Genomic DNA, 25429 nt, shown 5'->3' with positions numbered 1-25429 from the left:
AGTGGGTTGCCATTTCCTTCTAAAGGGGATGTTCTCCACCCAGGGATTGAACCCCAGTCTCATGCTTTGGCAGGCAGATTCTTTGCCACCAGGGAATCCCAAATGAAAAATTAAGAACAAAATGACCTTTTGAAATTATAGTGAAAATAAACCTAAGACAGGCATATCAAATTAAAGACTGCTTTTTAGAAAGTCCATGTAAACCTCTGGAAACATTTCACACCTATTTATGTGGCTTTTAACTAAATATGTATATATACATTTACTCTTCAAATGTGTTTACAGTTGTGTTTTTTCCAGTTATATAAACAATATTAAAAAACATTCTGGACCTTCTCGTTGAAACTCCACATTAAGTACATAATCCGTATTATGGAGGACAAAAGAGATATTCTGATAAAAGTAGTTATAACTCAGAGTGAGGGAATACCAAGTACTCTTTTACACTGTGGTCAATTAGTTAAACAAGCAGACCTATACTTTTAAACATCTGTCTGCTTTTCTGATTATTAAATCAGAAAACTATGGAATACAAAAAAAGGTATAAAGAATTTTGTTACCCTACTTAGTAGACAATATTATGTAAGTTATGTATCTCTGGGGTTTCTCTTTAGTAAAGAGAAAAATATTACTTACCCCACAGTTTGCTAACAGGATCAAATAAGATAATGGACATAAAAGCACTGTAAAGTTTAAACTCTATAAATATGACGAAACAATAATAGTACTACTCAACAAGGACACAGCATTTTCGCAAGAGTCAAGGCATATTAATTAATTAGGTGGTCAATATTATCTACTTTGAAACAAGGGGTTCAAATTTCACAAAAGGTAATGTTATATAGCTTAAAAGTTAGTTTCTTTGTTAGCTTTTTGTTAGGTATAGGAAATTTTGTCATGTACCATTTTAAACCTATTTTAGATGAGGATTTTTCTTCATTTTAAAAAGTTAAGGATTTCAGGAAAAATAGTAAAACAAAAAAAAAGTGGTTACTTTAAATTAACTACGAGGAAAAGAAGAATTAATGTTAAAAAGTAAATGGAAATTGAATCGGACCACTAGAAAAAAGGCAATATTGGTGAGTTTTATAAATTAATATTAAAAAATGTCAGTAACCAGGCCTTGTGCATGCATAATTTTAAAGGGACAATATCAACATATAAGTATTCTCTGAACTGGAATACCTTCCAATTCTTCTTGAATATAGGTAAAATTTATATGTATACATGTATATATATGTATACATATTCAAATATTATTTTTAAACAAACTGGCTCAAAAATTCCACCCTGGAAACACATAAGAAGTAATTCAAATAAATTGTCCTACCAGAGAAAAAACTTTAATTTCATTAAAATATGTACTAGAATATTTTCTGTGTCCTGGACAATAAATAATTTAGTAGTCATAGAAATGATAAATAATAATATAAGATTATAAAATATTGCTTTTTAATGAAGGAATTCTTATATATTAAAATAAATCTCAAGATTTTTTTTTACCAGCCAGAAGAAACTCACTTGACAGTGTCCTTTTATATTATCAGAAATTATGCCTAAAAGCATCATGCATATTAAATGCAATCTTTTACCTTCAACATCATCTGAAAAGGTAGACAAAATAAATAAAAGTGGGTGATAAAGAAAACTTTTTTATGTAGTAGTATTCACAATAAAATAAATAAGACCTTAAAAACATCAAATAAGCAATATAATTTCTTAAAGGAAGAGCTTCATACTCATTTTACTCAAATATTTTAGATATTCTAATAGATATAGCATGTGCTATATATGCAGAGTTATGAGACATATTTACCAATAAATTGAGGGGTTATTAAAATAACTCCAATGAAGTTGAATTCATTTTAAAATGAAGTTCATTATGTCAGCTAAGAAATATCTTTTAATGAAGCAGTAAAGAGAAAGTATCAATAATAAAATTGAAGACCCTATTTCTCAGTATCTAGATTTCTAAAAATTGACTCAGCGGCTATTAGCCTAAGTTCATATTTTAATCTTTCCTAGAAAAATGACTCCACTATTGTAGTTTCTACAATTGTTTACCCTGTTTCATCCAAAGAATCACTTTTTGGATGGTAAATTAAAAATAAGGAGCCCAAATACATTAACAGAAGCAAAAAAATGGACTTAAACATTACTAGATTATGAATTTCAGAGAAGGCAATGGCACCCCACTCCAGTACTCCTGCCTAGAAAATCCCATGGATGGAGGAGCCTGGAAGGCTGTAGTCCATGGGGTCGCTGAGGGTCAGACACGACTGAGCAACTTCACTTTCACTTTTCACTTTCATGCATTGGAGAAGGAAATGGCAACCCACTCCAGTGTTCTTGCCTGGAGAATCCCAGGGACAGGGGAGCCTGGTGGGCTTCCGTCTATGGGGTCACACAGAGTCGGACACGACTGAAGTGACTTAGCAGCAGCAGCAGCAGCAAATTATAAATTTATAACAAAGGAATATCACCTAATTGATGCTAAACAGTTTTTTAAAAACACAAAAATTATTAAAAAAAAAAAGAGCTAAATTTTCAATCTGAAACAACTAAGAAAAAATTTTATGTTTTCTAATAAGTGTAACTGCATCTAATTTTCTGAGAAATGAGTAGTGGAAATAAGTATCTTTTTCATCAAAATGGTGGTACTGTATTTAAATATTTTTATGTAACTGACAGCCTCTTTTTCAATGAGAACCAAATTATGTTTACTAAAGATTTTTTTACCCCTGAGAAATTAATAAAGTCATGAGGTAGACATCACAGAGAAATAAAAATTTAAGAGAAAGGATATTCAACTCTAAGAAATTGTGATTATACAACACAACCCAGTTTCAAATGTTATTACTGGTATTTTGTGAAATTAATATCTATATATATTTCTGTTACACTTTTACTTTTTTTTTTTTTACACTTTTACTTTAATAAAATATGTGTAAACAATATTATCTATACATTTCTTTATGTTACCTACTCAGATTTTGGAGGACCCTATAATTTCAGTCTAAATTAGCCTTATAATATGCATGAATATGACCCTTTAGATTGTCTAGAAAAATGAAAAACCCACTATGTCCTATTGCAACAGTCAATGTGAAATAAAGAAAGCACTCTTCAATAGCATTGAAAAATGTCACTCAGTGTCTGTTTTTACAATACACGGAATAAAATGTACAGACTTCCAGTCAAGTATTTCACATGCTGGGATTTCCCTGGTGGCGAAGAGGTTAGGATTCCAGGCTTTCATTGCCATGGCCTGGGTTCAATCCCCGGTTGGGGAACTGAGATCCTGCAAACTGCATGGTGTGGCCAAAAAGTAAACACACAAAAACAAAAAACCTTCCAAATATAAAAAAGTTAACATAAGATCTATGTTAGAAATTCAAGTACATATCAGGAACAATTCCTCTAACTTCATACTGCTCACCATGTAACATATAAATAAAAGTTTGATTTTTAATCAATAGCCAAAAATGATTATTTAACTGAGAGATTACTAATATTCATTCTGCTTAACTAAAATCAATAAAGAGAGAAAAATATATTTTAAAAAGAAGAATCTAATTCCACCTCCAAATCACATACAAAGCAGTCATCTTAAAGATATTTTCTAATGTTTTCCCTTTATTGATTAGAACAAAAAAGAAGAAAAAAAATCTTAAAAAATAAATTTATAAAATAAAATCAACCCTAAAACAGCAAAAATGGCACAATCCAGTTAATTTTATGTACAGAAAACACAATAAAAGAAACTTACCTACTTCTTCCTCTTCATCATTAGATATTATATTATACAGTGTGTCCAAAGCATAACCTATTATTTCAGAATCCGAACTGGAAGAAAGAAATTATTACACTTATACACTGTCAGTTAAGAGTATAAGCTGTTATGACTATTTTAGACTTTTCTTTAACAAGATTGTATAAAACACTAATCTCACTTCTGAAGACCTACCCTAAGAAAATATCAGAGTGCAAACTGTGAAGACTTATAAAGGTCTATTTTTTGTAATAATACTGAAAAATTAGAAGCAACCTAAATGTCCAATAATATTTTTTAAAAGTGTGGTAAATCCATATATAGCAACAATTAAAAAATGTATTTTTAAAGAATGTTTAATGACATGGTAATTAAAACACCCCTGATTTAATGCCAGTAGGAAAAAAACGGAATACAAAAATCAATGTGAAGAATGATCCCATCTATGAAAAACCATATATATATTCATGTGTGTATGTATATATTTTAAGGAAACCTTATAAATCAATTTGGAAAAGAAATCCAACTTTAAAACAAGCAAAATCAGCACAAGCCAGGTAATTTTTTAAGTCTGTGTGTATGTTAACGTATATGTTTTATAACATAAATATGTTATAAAGTGTTATCTCTAGTTGGATGTCTAGAATTTGTTTCCTTGATCTGTATTTTATTTTCTTAAAAAAAAAAAAAAATTAGAGTAAACATTTACGGCATTTATAACATCAGGAAGTAGAAAAGTTTTTCCTTTTACTCATTTGTTTCAGGAAGTATAAGTTTTTTTTACCTTTTTCTCTTTTGTTCAGCAAGTATAATTTTTTTTTTTTGTCTTGTAGCATGTAGGATCTTAGTTCCCTGACCAGGGATTGAAACTATACTCTCTGCATTAGAAGTGCAGAGTCTTTTAACCACTGGACTGCCAAGGAAGTCCAAGGAAGTATATTTTTGTTGTTGATAAACAGATATAATTTGAAAGCACGATGGAAGATGATGGCATTCAGAGTGAAAAGCAAGAATGAGACACAGGTCAGAAAGATTCAATAAATCTAAAGAAGTGATGAGGAGTGAAAGCAAAAATGAGGGTCAGAGGGTCACAACCAGAGGATGTAAATATCAAATAAAATAGATCTTTAAAATTATTATTACCTGCTTTTGAGAAACTTAAGAGGGACATCTCTTAAGAGACCTTTGAGAAAGCAGGAATAGAAGGAAACTTCCTCAAAATGAAAATCTGACAACTAACATCATATGTAATGGTGAAAGACTAAATGCTTCACCCCTAAAGATCAGTAACAAGATAATGATGTCTCCCCTAGCCACTTCAACCCAACACTGACTAGAGGTTCTAGCTAGAGCATTTGGCAAGAAAAGGAAATAAAAAACATACAGATTAGAAAGGAAGAACTAAAACTATCCCATTCACTGATGACATGACCTTGTACATAGAAAATTCTAAGGAAACCACTAAAAACCTATTAGAACTAGTAAATAAATTCAGCAAGGTTGAAGGACACATGCTTACTATAAAAAAAAAAAAAAATCAACTGTACTTCTCTATACTAGCAATGAACAGACAATAAAAAATTTAAAATTCCATTTAAATAACACAGAAAAGTTTTAAATACTTTGAAATAAAATTTTACTAAAGTCCAAGACTTGTACACTGAAAACTACAAAACATTGTTGAAAGAAATTATCTAGAACTCAAATAAATGAAAAGATATTCTGTGTTCATGAATAGGAAGATGTAATGTTGTAAACATGGTAATATACCCCGACTTGACTTGCAGAATCACACAATCCCTATAAAAATCCCAGCTACCAGCTGATTATAAACCTGTATGGGAATGCTGGGAATGCAACGTATCCAGAATAGCCAAAATAATCTTCAAAAAGAAGAATGAAGTTGAAGGACTCACATTTTCTGATTTCAAAACTTCCTATAAAATTATAGTAATCAAGACAATACTGGCATAAGGACAGACACAGATTAATAAAATAGATAAAGTCAAACATTTATTTCAGTTTACTTTTGGCAAGGGTGCAAAGACCATTCAATGAGGAAAGAACAGTATCTTCAACAAATGGTGTGATGGACAATTAACAGCCACATGCAAAAAGTTGGACTCTAATTTCACACCTTATATAAAAATTAACTCAAAATGGGATACAAGATTTAAATATAAGAGTTAAAACTATAAAACTCTTAGATGAAAGCACAGGTACAAATATTCAAAACCCTGGATTAGGCAATGGTTTCTTAGATATGATACTAAAAGCATAAGCAAGAAAAGATAAAACAGATAAACTGGATTTTGTCAAAAGTAAAAACATCTGTCCTTCAAATGACACTATTAAAAAAGTGAAAAGAAAACCCAAAATATGGGAAAAAATATTTGCAAATCATATGTCTATTAAGGGATTTGTATTCAGAATATTATACAACTGGACAATAAAAAGAGAACTTAAAAAAAAAGACAAGTAAACAAATTAAAATTAGGCAAAAGGCTCAGTCATTTCTCTAATAAAGACACATGAATGGTAAATAAGCACATGGAAAGACACTCAACAATAATGAGGAATATGCAAAGCTAAGTCATTAGGTATGTGCAAAGGAAAACTACAAAATACACTCACTAGGATGGCCATTTTTAAAAAAGGGCAATAAAAAAATGTTGGTGAAGAGAAACTGGACCTTTACACCTCAAGATTAAGATGTAAAACGGCACAGCCCCCCATGTTAAGAGTTTGGCAGTTTCTCAAAAAGTTAAACTACATGACCCAACAACTGCATTCTTTAATATAAAATATATGTTCACACAAAAACCAGTACACAAATGTTCCTAACAGCATTATTCCTAACAGACAAAAAATGGAAATACCCCCAAATGTCTGACAACAGGTGAATGGATAAATAGGCTATATCCGTGTGTGTGTGTGTGTGTGTTAGTCGCTCAGTTGTGTCCTACTCTTTGTGACAGCTCCATGTCCAAGCAATTTCCCAGGCAAGAATACTAGAGTGGGTTGCCATTTCCTTCTCTAGGGGATCTTTCCTGGAATATTATTCAGCCATCAAAAGGGATGAAATATACTAATGCATGTTACAACATGGATGGACTTTGAAATATTACGCTAAGTGAAAGAAGCCAGACACAAAGGTCCCACATTTTATGATTCCATTTATATGAAATGTTCAAAACAGTCAAATTTATACAGACAAAAAGTAGATTAGTTGTTGCCAGGCACTTGGAACGGGGGTGGTAGGCACTAGGCAATAACAACTAATGGATACTGGACTGTTTTTGAAGTGATGAAAATGTTTTGGAATTAGATAGTGGTGATAGTTATACAACTTTGTGAATATACTAAAACCACTGAAATGTACACTTAAAAAAAAAAAAAACAACTATTGAGGTGACATGGTTTGGAAACACTAGTTTCCATCAGAGAACTTTCAGGCCCTGAATGTGAGACTTGGGAGAATAAGCAGTTGCTCCTCAAGTTTTAAGAGGAATGGACCCATGGACAGATGGAGTTTCAAGACATGCCAAGAAAGGGAACACAGCTCTCTGTGATGCAGCCAAGGATGAAGGGGATAAGGATGAAGGGGATTCAGCTGAAGGATTCTTAGAGTATTAGATGGCCCAAGAGCATAAGCATAAAAGAGTAATGAAGATGAGAAGTGGAAAGAGATGGCTGCAGAATATATACCTTTGCAATCAATGAAGTTAAGAAAGCACTTGTAGCATGTTTTGAGAACAGAAGATAACAGATAAATATAGAAGACAAAGGAAATGGAATTGGCACAAGAAAAGGAATAAAACACAAGAAGGTTCACAGACGTTTGGCTCTGTTGTCTAAGAGGCATAATAAAATACCCATCAGCCTCTAACGTGATCAATTATTAGTTCATATATTCACAAGGCTACATGGTACACCTTATTTCTACATGGTACACCTTATGATGCCTGGCACAGAGTAAATGTTCAATAAATGTTTTAAAAAATGTATTTCTTAACCTTTGTATCAAGACTATTATTTTCTGCTGCTGCTGCTGCTGCTAAGTTGCTTCAGTCTATCCGACTCTGTGCGACCCCGCAGACGGCAGCCCACCAGGCTCCGCCGTCCCTGGGATTCTCCAGGCAAGAACACTGGAGTGGGTTGCCATTTCCTTCTCCAGTGCATGAGGGCCACTTTATATGAGGGGAAGCATTCTGTTTTCTGTATCAAGATAGTTGTTTCATAACCAATTTTGTAAGACTCAATGAGAAATGCATGCATAAAGATACATGAAAAAAATTACATGTATGTAATAATCACACTAATTTTTTTGATCTAACATTTGTTTTCTCGTAACTTAAGAGTACTGTTTAAAGCAGACAGCAAAATTGGGTTACTTTATTAGTTTTCTATTGACGCTGTAGCAAATTACTACAAATTCAGTAGTTTATACAACACAAATATATTATCTTACTGTTCCGGAAGTCAGAGAGCTGAAATGGGTCTCAGTGGACTAAAGTCAGGGTCTCATCTGGGGTGCCTTCTTTTCTGATGCCTTTCAGGGAGAATCCATTTCCTTGCCTTTTCCAGGTCTAGAGGTCCCCTTTCACTTCTAAAACCAGCAAAGGCAGATGGAGGTCTTTTCATTTTACCTCATTCTGACCTCCTCTTTTGGATTCCTCTTCAACTTTTGAGAAGCCTTAGGATTACCCTGGGTCCACCTGGATAATCCAACATAATTTCTCTACCTAAAAATCCATAACTTATTCATATCTCCAAAGTCCCTTCTGCCATCTAAGGTAACATTTGTAGGTCGTGCTGAGAGAATATAAACATCTTTGGGGGACCATTATTCTTCCTACTGCAGTTGCCCACCTGGTGTTAAAATAACAGACAGTCCTGCAGCTGCCCACTCCAGTGTTAATAACAGACAGTTCTGGAATAACATCCAATGGATTTAATCAAAACATTAGAATTAATTGGCTTTGGGGGGCTTTCCTGGTGGTCCAATGGTTAAGACTCTGCAATCCCAATGCAGGTGGCCCAGGTCCGATCCCTGGTCAGGGAAGTAGATTCTAAATGCAACTAAGAGTCCACATGCTGCAACAAAGAGCAAAGACCCCATGGGCTGTTAAGACACAGCACAGCCAAATGAATACATAACAAAAACAAGAATTAGTTGGCTTTCAAAGGTGGCCAACGTGAGTTACACTGAGGAGGATAGCAAAGATTCTATTCAGTATGAACAAACAGCTGGGCATTGCTGAAATACCATTTTAAAAGAGGTTATGAGTTTTGACAGACAGGCAGCGTCCAAGTCTTTAAAAAGCTTACATGCAGGATTTCTTTAGTGGTTCAGTGGTTAAGAACTTGCCATCTGATGCAGGGGACATGGGTTCAATCCCTGGTGGGGGAAATAAGCTCCCCCACATGCTTAGAACCACATGCTGGAACTACTGAGCCCACAAGCTCTGGAGCCTGTGTGCTGCAACTAGGTCCTGATGCAGCCAAATAAATACAGAAATATATATATATTTTAAAATGCTTGTATGCTTTGCTTTGTTTGAGGAACTTGGACTTCATACTGCACTGAGTTGGTTAAATGCATTAAACAGGTAAGTAATAGAAGATTTACATTTAAGACAGATATTCTTGAAATGAATGGAAAGACAAAGAGGTCAGAGGCAAAAGAATAGAGTCTGGAGGTGGTGGGTGATTTTAAATTATGTAAAAAACAAAAACAAAAACCAAAACCTCTCTATTACAGCTCACTTCAAAAGGTGCACCCTAAGTCTCCTCTTCTTAAGTATAGGCTGTATTTATTAACTTGCTTCTAATAAAGTAGAATGTAATGGGATTGACAATAGGTGACTTCTGAGACCAAGTCCTAAAAGGCATTGTGGCTTTCTCTCTATTCTCCTTCTAAGATCACTTGCTCTGGGAGAAGCCAGTTTCTCATATCATAAGGATGCTCAAGCAGTCCTTCAGAGAAAGCAACAAGGTGAGATATTGAGGCCTCTTGCCTCAGGTAAGTGCGCCATCTTAGAATCAGATACTCCAGCCCCAGTCAAGCCTTCAGATGACTCCAGTCCTGGCTGACATCTTGTGCACAACCTCGTAAAAGAGCTTGAGCCAGAACCACCTAGCTAAGCCACTTCTGAATTCCTGATCCACAGGAACTGTGACATAATAAATATTTGTTATTTTGAGCCAGGAAGCTGTGAGGTAATTTATTACACAGCAATAGATAACTAATACAGTGGCTGTGAAAAGGACTTAAGTGATTGATACTGAGAGCCAAAACTAGGACTGACAATTGAAATCAAGAGAATTCATGGATTCCAGCTATTTTTTTTTTTTTTTTTTTGGTCTAGATGGGCATAATGGGTTAAGCAGAGGGATGAGTTCAGCACAAAACCTCCCGTTTCTTATTTTAATGGAAAGGTGCTAACTGGGATGAACTTGGGTCAAAGGCAGCTGAAGTGGATCAGGCGGGTGAGGGGATGTGGTGGAGTATTAGCAGGACAACCAGAGACATATTAACTTTTGAACATTTTGAATTTAAGACACCTGTGAAGAGATCTTGATATGGTGGAAATGTAAACTGAGCAGCTAAAGATTGTAAGATATATTTAACTAGAGATAAGATCTAAAGTTATTCGTGTACAGTTGTTAATTAAAAACAAAGATGCAGATGCTCTCTTAAAGAGAAACTGAAAAAGCAAAAACTAGGCTGAGTGACTCTTCTCTTAAGACTTCACTCTATTAGTATGAGTTTACTTCTCTCCCCTCAGAAAGACAAAGTCTAGATAACTGATATATAATATGTATATTATAGAATAGTATGCTATAGTATACTTAAGTGAAAATCAATACATTAATTTTTTCAATTCAAACTCCAAATTTTAAACCTTTAATGGACAAGTTACTTCATTCCATTTTTATATAATGGTAAGCTCTCAATCCCTGAAGGTTTAGTTTATGTCTGTCCTAAATGCTTAGCACAATGGTTTGGATCTAGTGCCCAATAACTGTTTATCGAAATGACAACTGAAAGTAAAAACTTAGTAGCCTTAATCTTTTCTGAACAGTGACTTTAAAACAAATTAATTAAAATTTTAAGAAAAATTAGGGAGAAAAATCATTAGAGACATACCGATCTGTTTGTAAAACATGGATAAGATGTTCCATAGCTTGAATACCCACTTCCAAGCGATATTTCTGCACAAAAGAAAAATGTTATTTAAGAAAGGAATATCCAACTTAATAACCTTAATAACTGATAAAGTGTTACAGACCTTAGATAATGATTTGAGAGCTCGCACAGCATTTCTTCGGTCATCCAGTAAAGTAGATGAAGCTACTCTGTCACAAAGCTTTTGAATCTGTCATGGAAAAATGAAATAACATAAATAGAATAAAAAGAAAGAAAAAAAAAGATACATAAAGTTTCCTTCAAAGTTTATACCATTTAATTTGAGGGGAAAAAAAAAGGATGTCACTATTTAGGTAGTAGTATAATCTTGTTACAGATATCAAATAGATTTTTCACAGAGACTTGAAAAATGGAAGTGGTAGAAGAGAAGTCAAATAAGGTTAAGTCATATGAACTGAAAAATTAAAAAGAAATTAGTAGAATTAGAGCTTTGCAAACATAACTATCACAGCTCTTTGAACTAAGAAGAATCCATTAGGGCTATGGTATATGATGTGTTAATAAAGTTAATACACAAAAATTTTTTAAGTGATGATTGTTTATATCATAACTTCACTGTAATGTTTCCACTACATATCTGAATGAGAACAGTCAGAAATTGTTTATTAAAAATTTAGTTTTAAGTGTGCCTCAAAAATCTAGAAGGGTGAAATGTTCTAAGTCTCTAATAAATTTTCAGGAATTAAAATCTGAACTGAATTTTAAAACAAACCTTGGAGCATTGTTTAGAATAGAAAAAAATTAGAAACAACTGTCCATCAAGAGAAGAAAAACTAAATAAATTATGGTATATTTGCCAGTCAAATACTATTAAACTACTCAAAAGATATTAACTGTACTGACATAAAAATACTATGATTTAATAAATAGTGAAAAAAAAAAAGAGCAAGTTGTAAAACGATGTAAACTGTGTATGTATGTGAAACTGCACTGAAGAAGAATTTGGAAACTTAAAGCAACTATAAAACTTCTAGAAGAAAGCACTGGAGAAAATGCTTGTGGCCTTAAAATTAGGCAAGAGTTTCTCAGACACGTATACTAACAGTACAATCCATAAAAGAAGAACATAATAATTTGGACTTCATCACTCCTGTTCTTCAAAAGACACTGTTAAGAGAATGAAAAGATAAGCCATAGAAAGGATGAAAAAACATGGAAAACATGTGATAAAGGAGTTTTTAAAACCATTACACTCAGGTCCTTTATAGCTCCAACAGTTTTTTCCTATCTTATTATGCTATTGTTCATTCTTTAATAACAGTTTTTACTCGGATTCTATAAATGATTTTGGCATGTCACAAATTTTGCATCTGAAGTATCAAAATTAATGGTGTTTAAATACATATAGTGTTTTCCAAATTATGTTCTGTAGACTTCCAGTGTCCCAGAAGATATTAACAGACTTCCTAAGATCACAACCAATGGGAAACATAAGGCTATATACAAAATTAGGTTTCTGCAATGCAGAATTTCTAAGTCTTTACTATATTGATTTGCATTTCTTCACACTACAGATGCAGTATGTTAACCAAGCCTAGCTTGACTTTTTGAATTTATTCATTCTTAGTTCAGTTCAGCTCAGTCGAGTCAGACTCTTTGCAACCCCGTGAACCACAGCATGCCAGACCTCCCTGTCCATCACCAACTCTCGGAGTCTACTCAAACTCATGTCCATTGAGTCAGTGATGTCATCCAACCATCTCATCCTCTGTCATCCCCTTCTCCTGCCCTCAATCTTTCCCAGCATCAGGGTCTTTTCCAATGAGTCAGCTCTTCACATCAGGTGGCCAAAGTATGGGAGTTTCAGCTTCAATATCAGTCCTTCCAATGAACACCCAGGACTGATCTCCTTCCTTTACGATGGACTGGTTGGATCTCCTTGCAATCCAAGGGACTCTCAAGAGTCTTCTCCAACACCACAGTTCAAAAGCATCAATTCTTTGGTGCTCAGTTTTCTTTATAGTCCAACTCTCACATCCATACATGACTACTGGAAGAACCATAGCCTTTGTGGACAAAGTAATGTCTCTGCTTTTTAATATGCTGTCTAGGTTGGTCATAACTTTCCTTCCAAGGAGTAAGTGTCTTTTAATTTCATGGCTGCAATCACCATCTGCAGTGATTTTGAAGCCCCCCAAAATAAAGTCAGCCACTGTTTCCCCATCTATTTGCCATGAAGTGATGGGACCAGATGCCATGATCTTAATTTTCTGAATGTTGAACTTTAAGCCAACTTTTTCACTCTCCTCTTTCACTTGCATCAAGAGGCTCTTTAGTTCTTCTTCACTTTCTGCCATAAGGGTGGTGTCATCTGCATATCTGAGATTATTGGTATTTCTCCTGGCAATCTTGATTCCAGCTTGTGCTTCCTCCAGCTCATCATTTCTCATGATGTACTCTGCATAGAAGTTAAATAAGCAGCATGACAATATACAGCTTTGATGTACTACTTTTCCTATTTGGAACCAATCTGTTGTTCCATGTCCAGTTCTAACTGTTGCTTCCTGACCTCCATACAGGTTTCTCAAGAGGCAGGTCAGATGGTCTGGTATTCCCATTTCTTGAAGAATTTTCCACAGTTTATTGTGATCCACACAGTCAAAGGCTTTGGCATAGTCAAGAAAGCAGAAACAGATGTTTTTCTGGAACTCTCTTGCTTTTTCGATGATTCAGAGGATGTTGGCAATTTGATCTCTGGTTCCTCTGCCTTTTCTAAAACCAGCTTGAACATCTGGAAGTTCACGGTTCATGTATTGCTGAAGCCTGGCTTGGAGAATTTTCAGCATTACATTACTAGCGTGTGAGATGAGTGCAATTATGCAGTAGTTGGAGCTTTCTTTGGCACTGCCTTTCTTTGGGATTGGAATGAAAACTGACCTCTTCCAGTCCTGTGGCCACTGCTGTGTTTTCCAAATTTGTTGACATATTGTGGGCAGCACTTTCACAGCATCATCTTTTAGGATTTGAAATAGATCAACTGGAATTCCATCACCTCCATTAGCTTTGTTCGTAGTGATGCTTCCTAAGGCCCATTTGACTTCACATTCCAGGATGTCTGGCTCTAGGTCAGTGATCACACCATCGTGATAATCTGGGTTGTGAAGATCTTTTTTGTACAGCTCTTCTGTGTATTCTTGCCACCTCATCTTAATATCTTCTGCTTCTGTTAGTTCCATAACATTTCTGTGCTTTATTGAGCCCGTCTTTGCATGAAATGTTCCCTTGGTATCTCTAATTTTCTTGAAGAGATCTCTAGTCTTTCCCATTCTTTCCCATTGTTTTCCTGCTCACATTTAGAAATTATTCCTACCTTAAATTGTATTTCTTAGTAATTATATTGACTTTCAAAAATGGAATAAAACTTTCTCTTTATTAAGTAACTGGTTGACAGTTTTTCTCAATTTTTTTTTTAACCAGGAGAAAAACTAAACAATTATCTTCTGAAAACACAAATCTCACTATTCTCAGCTTAAAGAATTCCTAAAGCTAAAGAGTTTTCCTGTGTATAACTGTAAGATAAAACTGTTAGCTAAAGATAGATTTCTTTTCTAATGAGTTCAAATTATATATCTTCAATTAACTTTGATTAATACATAAAATCAGTAGTTTTTTCAGAAAGTTGTGAAATGTAACTTAAAAACTAATCACTATTTTAAAGTGTACTATGTATATATAAAAATTCCTGAGTTTGGGTAAATATGTCTCAAGACTATTTTTAAGACAACAAACATGCTGGGAGTTCCCTGATGGTCTAGTGGTTGAGACTCCAGGCTTTCACTGCTATAGACAAGTTCAATCCTTGGTTGGAGAACTGAGATTTTGCAAGCCACGTGATGCAGCCAAACAAAAGGAAAAGAAAAAAAAGACTATAAACATGCCTTTTATCTATTAAACTTGGGTTTTAGTGGCAAGCACATATTCTTCTCAACTGGTGATTTTAATCTGAACTTTCTCTCTAGTGCCTTAAGACAACTAAATCACCACACTGCAAAATCAATAAGTCAAAAATGAATGTAAGAACAACTTATTTATCCAGAGCCATACTTAAGCTATTTCAGATACTTTCTGTCAGCGACCAAAACGGCCTTTTCATTTTATTGATTTCTGATAGCAATCTAAAACTAATTACAACCTTCTCTGGCTTCTTAAAGAACATAATTGTAAGCTTTCTTGGCATTTAAACCTAAGTCCTTTCCAATATCAGATACAGGGATGTTTTACGTGGTAAATGAAGAAATTAATATAAAAATCTTTCAACAGTACCTGGCACTATAAATGCTCAATAAATGTTAACAAACTTCATTATTACTAAACTTCTATGATTCCTTTGTATTTTTTTTCTATCCTATTAGGCTTTTGACCATCATTGACATCATGTATGTTTCTAACAGATCATTCAAATTTTGCAGATTTTCAGTGAGAAATCTGATAATTAAGCTAGATAGTAATATTTCTATAACTCCAAATTATTCAGGCTTCAACTCAAGACTGAGTACATGGACTTTGCAACTTCTACTTTTGCTGTGAGAAAGCCTTATTACCTTGTAATAATATTTTACAGAGTTGAAGTTTCTGAGTAAGTGATCTCTCCAAGATGAAGTGTTATGCTCCTAGTTTTCACAGATAGTGGAAACCAAATGAAAGGAAATTATTATATATGTTTCAAACCTTACAAAGACTTAGCCATATTTTAGGTCAAACACAGGTCTGTTTTTTTTAGGTGACATTTCAGTTCAGTCACTCAGTCATGTCCGACTCTTTGTGACCCCATGAACTGCAGCACGCCAGGCCTCCCTGTCCATCACCAACTCCCAGAGTTCACCCAAACCCATATGCATCGAGTCAGTGGTGCCATCCAACCATCTTATCCTCTATCATCCCCTTCTCCTCCTGCCCTCAATCTTTCCCAGCATCAGGGTCTTTTCCAATGAGTCAGCTCTTCGCATCAGGTGGCCAAAGTATTGGAGTTTCAGCTTCAACATCAGTCCTTCCAATGAACACCCAGGACTGATCTTCTTCCTTTACGATGGACTGGTTGGATCTCCTTGCAGTCCAAGGGACTCTCAAGAGTCTTCTCCAACACCACAGTTCAAAAGCATCAATTCTTCAGCGCTCAGCTTTCTTTATAGTCCAACTCTCACATCCATACACGACCACTGGAAAAACCATAGCCTTGACTAGATGAACCTTTGTTGACAAAGTAATGTCTCTGCTTTTTAATATGCTAAGTTGGTCATAACTTTCCTTCCAAGGAGTAAGTGTCTTTTAATTTCATGGCTGCAATCACCATCTGCAGTGATTTTTGGAGCCCTCAAAAGTAAAGTCAGCCACTGTTTCCCCATCTATTTGCCATGAAGTGATGGGACTGGATGCCATGATCTCAGTTTTCTGAATGTTGAGTTTTAAGCCAACTTTTTCAGTCTCCTCTTTCACTTTCATCAATGGCTCTTTAATTCTTTTTTACTTTCTGCCGTAAGGGTGGTGTCATCTGCATATCTGAGGTTATTGATATTCCTCCCGGCAATCTTGAATCCAGCTTGTGCTTCTTCCAGCCCAGCGTTTCTCATGATGTACTCTGCATAGAAGTTAAATAAGCAGGGTGACAATATACAGCCTTGATGTATTTCTTTCCCTATTTGGAACCAGTCTGTTGTTCCATGTCCAGTTCTAACTGCTGCTTTCTGACCTGCATACGGGTTTCTCAAGAGGCAGGTCAGGTGGTCTGGTATTCCTATCTCTTTCAGAATTTTCCACAGTTTATTGTGATCCACACAGTCAAAGGCTTTGGCATTTACCAAGAAAAAAATCTGTAGCACAAATATACTTAACTCCTATTCAGAGTATTTCAAATACTTCAAAGACCATTTAATATTTCAAAGGCCATTATTCTATTTATTCCTGACTTGAAACACCAACTAAATGCAGTATAATTGTGTTCATTATATTCTTTTTTTCTTTGAGTTATTAGAACCCTCTGTGTTTTAGCTGGGCACAAAGGCTGCCCACCTAGACGACCTTCCAAGCTCTCCTTACACCAAAGCATAGAAAGTGACCTTCTGGTCAGTGAGCTGCACCTTCCAAGTCATGTCCCTAAAAGGAAGCTATATGCTCATTTCTCTTTCTCCTTCCCTCAGCCTGGGACTTGAACCTGATGCTAGTGAAGCATCTTCAACAAGACACTATCGTAGGGGATGGCAGAACAAGATAAAAAGCAGCAGCTGGGCCCCTGGACCACCCTGAGGAGCATAACTAACCTACTTAAGGGATCACCTTCTAATGGGACTTTTATTGGAGAAAGACACAAACTCTTGTCCTGGTTAGACCTCTCTTATAGTAGCTGATCCAATACCTAAACTTGTAAGACATTTTACAGGAGTGGAAACTAAGGTTCAGGGATGAAGAAATGCACCCTAAAGTACACTGCTAGTTCGGTGGTATGGTCCAGATTCTAACTGAGCCATAGAGGTCTCACTCCAAAGCCCATGCTGTTTCTACTATTCTTACACTGCCTTACACTTATCTTACACTGTGCAGGGAAATGTGAGCCTGAGCACCTGCTGCAAACTACAGGCATTGCAAGATTTCTTCCTTGGAACAGGGTAACATGGTAATGCAGTTTCTGTGAAATGCTTCCACTAGCACTACACCCCACCAACAACCCTGATTAGCCTTGGCCTTAACTGCCCAGCCAGCATACAGATGGAATAGCCCCTTGTTCCAAGGGAGTTGAAGCTTTATGTTGGAAAAGCTATAATCAGAAGCTGTAAGGTATTTAAGAAAAAGGCAGCACCATATATAAGTACTTCAGAAATTAATACACTCACTTTTAAAGAATCTGGCTGAGATAATAAAGATGAACTGGAACAGAAGGAGGTTACAGAAAATATGTCAGTTCATTATAACAAACATGAAGTAAAGTTTTTTAAAAAAAGACATTTGGGTGCAGACAATGGGCAAAGAGCTGTAGAGATAGATAAGGCAAAAGGATACTTGAAAAAACTGAATTTAAGAGGCCAAGAGGCTTGAGAAGAAAGAATAAAATGTCTGAAACAGCTACTGTTTAGAATTCAACTTCTAGCATTTCGTCCTTGGGCAATACATGCACATGTGCATTCATAATTACGAGAACAACCACTCCAGCACCGTAATAGAAAAGGAACAAGACAGAAGTACCTTCAATGCCCATTCCTGGAGGACTTTCATTTTTCACTTTACATACGTCTACAGCTTTTCCTTCAACAAGTATGTATTCAAATGTCTCTCTTATTAGGAAAAAGAAAAGATTCAGAGAATCAAAAAACATCAGTGAATAAGCTAGCTGAAGTTTGACATGAATCAGCAATCACTCTTCAATATCTCAGAATATTCTAGCTTCGGTAAGGTTAAAGGATTGGGAATGACAGAGTCTGAAGAACTCGGTGCCATAATTTTGAAGTTGGTGATTCATTTATTCATTCAAAAACTGTTGTAGAGTGCTGCTACCCTCATGGGAGCCATGGTCAGTGCAACCACAGAGTTGTGTTTGTGACAAGGTAAATTCAGAAACTGGACTAAGCGAAGGCATGACGGATGAGTAAAACAGTGAGGGAGATGAGGTGCAGTTATAAAATAAGTCACAGAGATATAATGTACAGCAGAGGGAATATAGTCAATAATATTGCAGTAGCTTTGTATAGTGACAGATGGTAACTAGACATTTTGTAATGTACAAAAATATCAAACCACTACATCGTACACCTGAAACATATTATAAATCAAGTATACTTCAATAAAAAAGAAAGAAACTAAGACTATAAATTAGCAACTTCTGTAACAACAGGTTACATTTATGGTTGTTTAATTTTAAAAAACTAGGCTTGTATATTATATGTTCATGAGTATGAGCGTCTGTGTTGTCATTTCATTTTTCCTAGCAATCCATTTTTACTATGTTTTACAAAAGTATTGGTCTGTGATGAATTGGAAATCAGGGGGCGTGGGGAAACCAATCCACTGGTCCTTCACCACAGTCAGTTTGAGAAATACTGCTAAATTGCTTAATATTTTGCTGGGGCCTGCAAAATTCTATTTTGGGAAAACAGCAGTGGATCACTTTAGAAGGTACCTACTCAAATGAGACTATAAAAGCAAGGAGACAACAGACTAAATTAAAAACAAGTAAGAAATATATAGAAAAGTTAGTATGATGAAGGAAATGATTATACAGAAATGAGACAGAGACTGGAAGGACAATACTGCTTTGGATAGCACAGCCGGTCAGAAGGCCTCAAGTTAAGCAGTGATTTGGATTTGGTGGACGTGTGGGTTACGGGTAACAAGAATACAACAAGCAGAAAAGCAGGGAAGCAGAGTGAAAGAGGCCCTTACCATCAGAAGAAAAAAGGACAGTATTTTAGAACTGAAGAATATGTTTATTCAGTGTCCCAAATGGGATCCTGAGGTGAGGGACTTCGTTGCCAGCAACTCACTCACTCTCTCAGAAACTGACCAATGAGGCCACTTAGTAATTTAAAGAAAAATGCATGAATTTACTAGTCAAAGGCTGTTATCCTAGTTGATACTCTTACCTACAAAGGAATTACAAGTTTAAATCCCACAAATTTTAATGCTACCTTGCTCCTTTTCAGGTAACATTTTGCTGCCATTATTGATCAAAAGAATGAGTTACAATACAGAAAATATGAATCCGGTCTACTTTTGTAAAAAGTCAAATATTTCCCTAAGCCTTTTAGCAAAGTACTCATCACAGCATACTACCAAGGCACAACATTTTAGATGACCATTCTGTGGACTTGAAACAAGTGACCTTCCCAGAATTTTACTGCCTGAATCAACAGAGATGTAAATGTGGTTGACCCTTGAACAACAGATCTGAGCTGTGCAGGTCCATTTATATTTGGATTTTTTTCAACAGCAAATACTATAGATTCTCAATCAATTAAATCTGAGGATATGGAGGAACAAAGGACACACAGAGACAACTATAAATTACAGGAGGATTTTCCACTGAGCAGAAGGTTGGTGTTGTTCAAAAGTCAATGCACAGTCAATACATGTAAGGTTATATCACAGAATACTGGTAACAACCAAAAAAGACATTTCAGCCTATTTACTTGAAACAAAGAAACTTTTAATTAAAAAAAAAACAAACTCTTGCTGTGGGGACCCAACTATGTTCATTAATTAGTAAATAGAAATATTCTAACACCTACTGCTAAAATTAAAAAAAAAAATCAAATATCTGTGAATATAAATATCTTAGTTTATAAATAAACTCATTTATGTGATAAACATTGGTAAATGCAAAGCAAACACTCTGGAAGGATGTACACAAAACTTCCTCTGAGATTACTCCTGGAAACAGGAAATAAGATTGTGGAGAGAAGAAGAAAGGGGCATTTGAGCCTATATATTGATTTGGATTATTTCTAATAAGCATGTTTTCAACTAGTGCTTCAATAACAGAAACATTTAAAGACACTTCCAGAATATATCAGCCTTTGCTCTTATTCTAGTACCTGCTTTAACAGATCACCTGACTGACTCACTGTTCATCTACTTTCTGACACAACTGGTGCTTGTGATTCCTGATAGTTATGCTCTACAGTTATCATGGACACTGAACTGGCAGATACTGAGCCACTGTACCGGAGAAGGCAATGGCACCCCACTCCAGTACTCTTGCCTGGAAAATCCCAAGGACAGAGGAGCCTGGTATGCTGCAGTCCATGGGGTCGCAAAGAGTCGGACACGACTGAGCGACTTCACTTTCACTTTTCATTTTCATGCACTGGAGAAGGAAATGGCAACCCACTCCAGTGTTCCTGCCTGGAGAATCCCAGGGACGGCGGAGCCTGGTGGGCTGCCGTCTATGGGGTCACACAGAGTTGGACACGACTGAAGTGACTTAGCAGCAGCAACAGCAGAACCACTGTACCTAAGGGAAATACAGGCCTAGGATCTTATGAGCCTCTGGTAACATTTTCATCATTGGATCAAATACATAACCTTGTTTAATGTGTGCTTCTGTTTAAAGACATCTTGCTCAATATACATCTTGATTCATTAACACTGGACTCACAGCTAAAAGTGCTATTACTCATGCCTGAGGGAAGCTAATCTAACAAACATATTTTCTCAGCACATCACAACTTCCTTATCCTTTGGAACACTAGGTAAGAGCTCAGCACTATACTTGGGGCCAGTTTTAACTGTGAAATCAACAAAAAGCACAAAAATGCAAAACACATGACACAAAACAGGTTGTGAGAAAGACACGTGTTTACAGTACGGAGATGGGATTTAAAACCATTAAGCTCTGCAGCAACTAGGTGAAGCTGAACACTAGTTACACTCTCAAGGCAGGATATGCAGGCTCAGTTCCATCCCAGGCCTCTCTGCTCTTTTCTAACCTGACCTGCTTCACTGAATAATGATATTGCCCACCTGACACTGTTGGGATTTGATATTGTGATTCTTGCATTAAACAGAGTACTATGTATTAACAACAACAAAAAACCCAGTTCTAACAAGAAAACATACATATAAGTAAAATTTAATCCACAGTTTTATTTAAAAGGATTGAAGGGAGTAATAAGAAGGAAAAACTTCAGAGACAGCAGTATTTCAACGAATTCATACTATGCTAACTAGGTACTAGATTTTCTCAGAGATAACTACAGTGATGAATTAGACATGGATTGAAAAAGAGTCAGACAAAATTGAACAATTGACCACTCACTCTTGTTATCAAGATATAGTCTCTTAGAAGAGGGTACGTAGTTAAGAAAACTAAAAATCCGGTGTCTTAAGTAATTTATAATAAAGTAGCTTTATGTTTTAACATGTTTTTATATCTCCAAGACATACCAATGAAAAAGATAGCTCCAGAACACTATAAACAGTGTATCATTTATGAAATAGAGATAAACATGCTCATATAAATATATAATTCCATACTGCATGATAAGCGTGTGGAAGGATTTATACCAAAATAAGAATAGTAGTTATTTCAGGAAGCAGAACTGAAATTGGAGATGGTAGTCAAAGAGGACTTAAACTTTACTAGTATTGTTTGCCATTTTGTATAATAAAATTAAAAGGCTAATTAGTAAAATAATATGTATAACATCGTGTAGCTCATGGAGGTGATTATGTATCAGGACTCTTGCCTGATGAGATTGTCATGTGAGATTCACAAGTTCATTTGTCAAGAAAAATATGAAAAGGACAAAAAATTCCATTAATAACTGGTAAAGTGGGCATAGTCACAGAATTACAACCTCATAACCTATGGCACAGTGGTAAAGAATCTGCCTGCCAATGTAGGAGATGGGGGTTCAATCCTTGGATCAGGAAAATACCCTAGAGAAGCAAATAGCAACCCACTTCAATATTCTTGCCTGGAAAATTCCATGGACAGAGGATCCTAGTGGGCTACAGTCCATGGGATCGTAAGAGTTGGACACAGCACGAAAGCACAGCATAATCTGAATTTGTTTGCTTGTTGTTTACTAATAGTGAAAATTTGTTTACTAATAGTTTATTTTTACTCAGTGATACACAAAAGAGACCAAAAAAGAAGCAAAAGGAAAAGGAATGAATAGGGAAAAAAAATTTGAGATGAGGAATATGAAAATAAGAAATCACTGAGAATTAAGACAGGAAAAAGAGAAGATACCATAAAACTAGGATGCTGAGGTACGTTTAAAGGACTCTGACATAAAGCAGTTTGCAATATTTTTTCACAATTCCTAATAGAAATTCATATTTTCTAGTATTCAGTAACTATTTAACTGACACGTGAAAATGAAAGTCAGTAATGTCAATTCAAAAAAATAAAATTCAACCATTCAATCATTTATTCAACAGATACTTATCAAGCACCTAATACCAACTTTTTTCTTTTCTTTCCTTCCTTTTTAAAAAAATTTTTTTGGCTGCTATGCATATAGGATCTTAATTCCCCAACCAGGGATGGAACCTGTACCCCCTGCACTGGAAGCACAGAGTCTTAACTATGAGACTGCCAGGGAAATCCCCCAACTTATTTGATATAACTTTGCCTTCATGAGGTTTAAAACACAGTTATAACTTCTTTGGAGAGAACTTCCCTAACTACAACTACAGGACTAAAATAATTCATGCTAGATCAGATCAGATCAGATCAGTTGCTCAGTCGTGTCCGACTCTTTGCGACCCCATGAATCGCAGCATGCCAGGCCTCCCCGTCCATCACCAACTCCCGAAGTTCACTCAGACTCATGTCCATTGAGTCAGTGATGCCATCCAGACATCTCATCCTCTGTTGTCCCCTTCTCCTCCTGCCCCCAATCCCTCCCAGCATCAGAGTCTTTTCCAATGAGTCAACTCTTTGCATGAGGTGGCCAAAGTACTGGAGTTTCAGCTTTAGCATCATTCCTTCCAAAGAAATGCCAGGGCTGATCTCCTTCAGAATGGACTGGTTGGCTCTCCTTGCAGTCCAAGGGACTCTCAAGAGTCTTCTCCAACACCACAGTTCAAAAGCATCAATTCTTCGGCGCTCAGCCTTCTTCACAGTCCAACTCTCACATCCATACATGACCACTGGAAAAACCATAGCCTTGACTAGATGGACCTTTGTTGGCAAAGTAATGTCTCTGCTTTTCAATATGCTATCTAGGTTGGTCATAACTTTCCTTCCAAGGAGTAAGCATCTTTTAATTTCATGGCTGCAGTCACCATCTGTAGTGATTTTGGAGCCCAGAAAAATAAAGTCTGACACTGTTTCCACTGTTTCCCCATCTGTTTCCCATGAAGTGATGGGACCAGATGCCATGATCTTCGTTTTCTGAATGTTGAGCTTTAAGCCAACTTTTTCACTCTCCATTTTCACCTTCATCAAGAGGCTTTTTAGTTCCTCTTCACTTTCTGCCATAAGGGTGGTGTCATCTGCATATCTGAGGTTATTGATATTTCTCCTGGCAATCTTGATTTCAGCTTGTGTTTCTTCCAGTCCAGCATTTCTCATGATGTACTCTGCATGTAAGTTAAATAAGCAGGGTGACTATATACAGCCTTGATGAACTCCTTTTCCTATTTGGAACCAGTCTGTTGTTCCATGTCCAGTTCTAACTGTTGCTTCCTGACCTGCATACAAATTTCTCAAGAGGCAGATCAGGTGGTCTGGTATTCCCATTTCTTGAAGAATTTTCCACAGTTTATTGTGATCCACACAGTCAAAGGCTTTGGCATAGTCAATAAAGCAGAAACAGATGTTCTTCTGGAACTCTCTTGCTTTTTCCATGATCCAGCGGATGTTGGCAATTTGATCTCTGGTTCCTCTGCCTTTTCTAAAACCAGCTTGAACATTAGGAAGTTCACGGTTCGCATATTGCTGAAGCCTGGCTTGGAGAATTTTAAGCATTACTTTACTAGCGTGTGAGATGAGTGCAATTGTGTGGTAGTTTGAGCATTCTTTGGCATTGCCTTTCTTTGGGATTGGAATGAAAACGGACCTTTTCCAGTCCTGTGGCCACTGCTGAGTTTTCCAAATTTGCTGGTATATTGAGTGCAGCACTTTCACAGCATCATCTTTCAGGATTTAGAATAGCTCAACTGGGATTCTATGACCTCCACTAGCTTTGTTCGTAGTGATGCTTTCTAAGGCACACCTGACTTCACATTCCAAGATGTCTGGCTCTAGGTCAGTGATCACACCATCGTGATTATCTGGGTCATGAAGATCTTTTTTGTACAGTTCTTCTGTGTATTCTTGCCATCTCTTCCTAACATCTTCTGCTTCTGTTAGGTCCATACCATTTCTGTCCTTTATCGAGCCCATCTTTGCATGAAATGTTCCTTTGGTATCTCTGATTTTCTTGAAGAGATCTCTAGTCTTTCCCATTCTGTTGTCTTCCTCTATTTCTTTGCATTGATCGCTGAAGAAGGCTTTCTTATCTCTTCTTGCTATTCTTTGGAACTCTGCATTCAGATGTTTATATCTTTCCTTTTCTCCTTTGCTTTTCGCTTCTCTTCTTTTCACAGCTATTTGTAAGGCCTCCCCAGACAGACATTTTGCTTTTTTGCATTTCTTTTCCATGGAGATGGTCTTGATCCCTGTCTCCTGTACAATGTCACAAACCTCATTCCATAGCTTATCAGGCACTCTATCTATAAGATCTAGGCCCTTAAATCTATTTCTCACTTCCACTGTATAATCATAAGCGATTTGATTTAGGTCATACCTGAATGGTCTAGTGGTTTTCCCTACTTTCTTCAATTTAATTCATGCTAATCAACCATCAATTCGATTTGTTTTAATGAAATAAAAAGTTACTGGTTTTGATTACAGAAAGAGCCAGAAATTTGTTTTAAAACAAATTCTATCACTGAGAAGATTTTACAAAAAAAAAAGCAAGAGCCAGACTTATCTTCAGATGATCTGAACTGTTTCAATCTTAAAG

General features: G+C 35.9%; 1 protein-coding gene across 2 annotated transcripts in view; it reads right to left on the bottom strand.

Annotated features, from left to right (window-relative positions):
* USO1 (USO1 vesicle transport factor) overlaps nt 1-25429 on the bottom strand; it is a 79729-nt gene that overhangs the window by 48844 nt on the left and 5456 nt on the right. For both annotated transcript variants that reach the window (XM_055588814.1, XM_055588815.1), the window contains exons 2-4: nt 11068-11154; nt 10926-10990; nt 3770-3846 (exon numbers count right to left, since the gene is read on the bottom strand). In XM_055588814.1, the coding sequence (XP_055444789.1) occupies nt 3770-3846; nt 10926-10990; nt 11068-11154 (229 nt within the window). The remainder of the gene's footprint in view (nt 1-3769; nt 3847-10925; nt 10991-11067; nt 11155-25429) is intronic.

The sequence above is a fragment of the Bubalus kerabau genome, chromosome 7 (genome assembly GCF_029407905.1).
Source record: "Bubalus kerabau isolate K-KA32 ecotype Philippines breed swamp buffalo chromosome 7, PCC_UOA_SB_1v2, whole genome shotgun sequence".
NCBI lineage: Eukaryota > Metazoa > Chordata > Mammalia > Artiodactyla > Bovidae > Bubalus > Bubalus kerabau.
The sequence above is the reverse complement of the archived record's forward strand: the minus strand, read 5'-3'. Positions and strand labels throughout refer to the sequence as shown.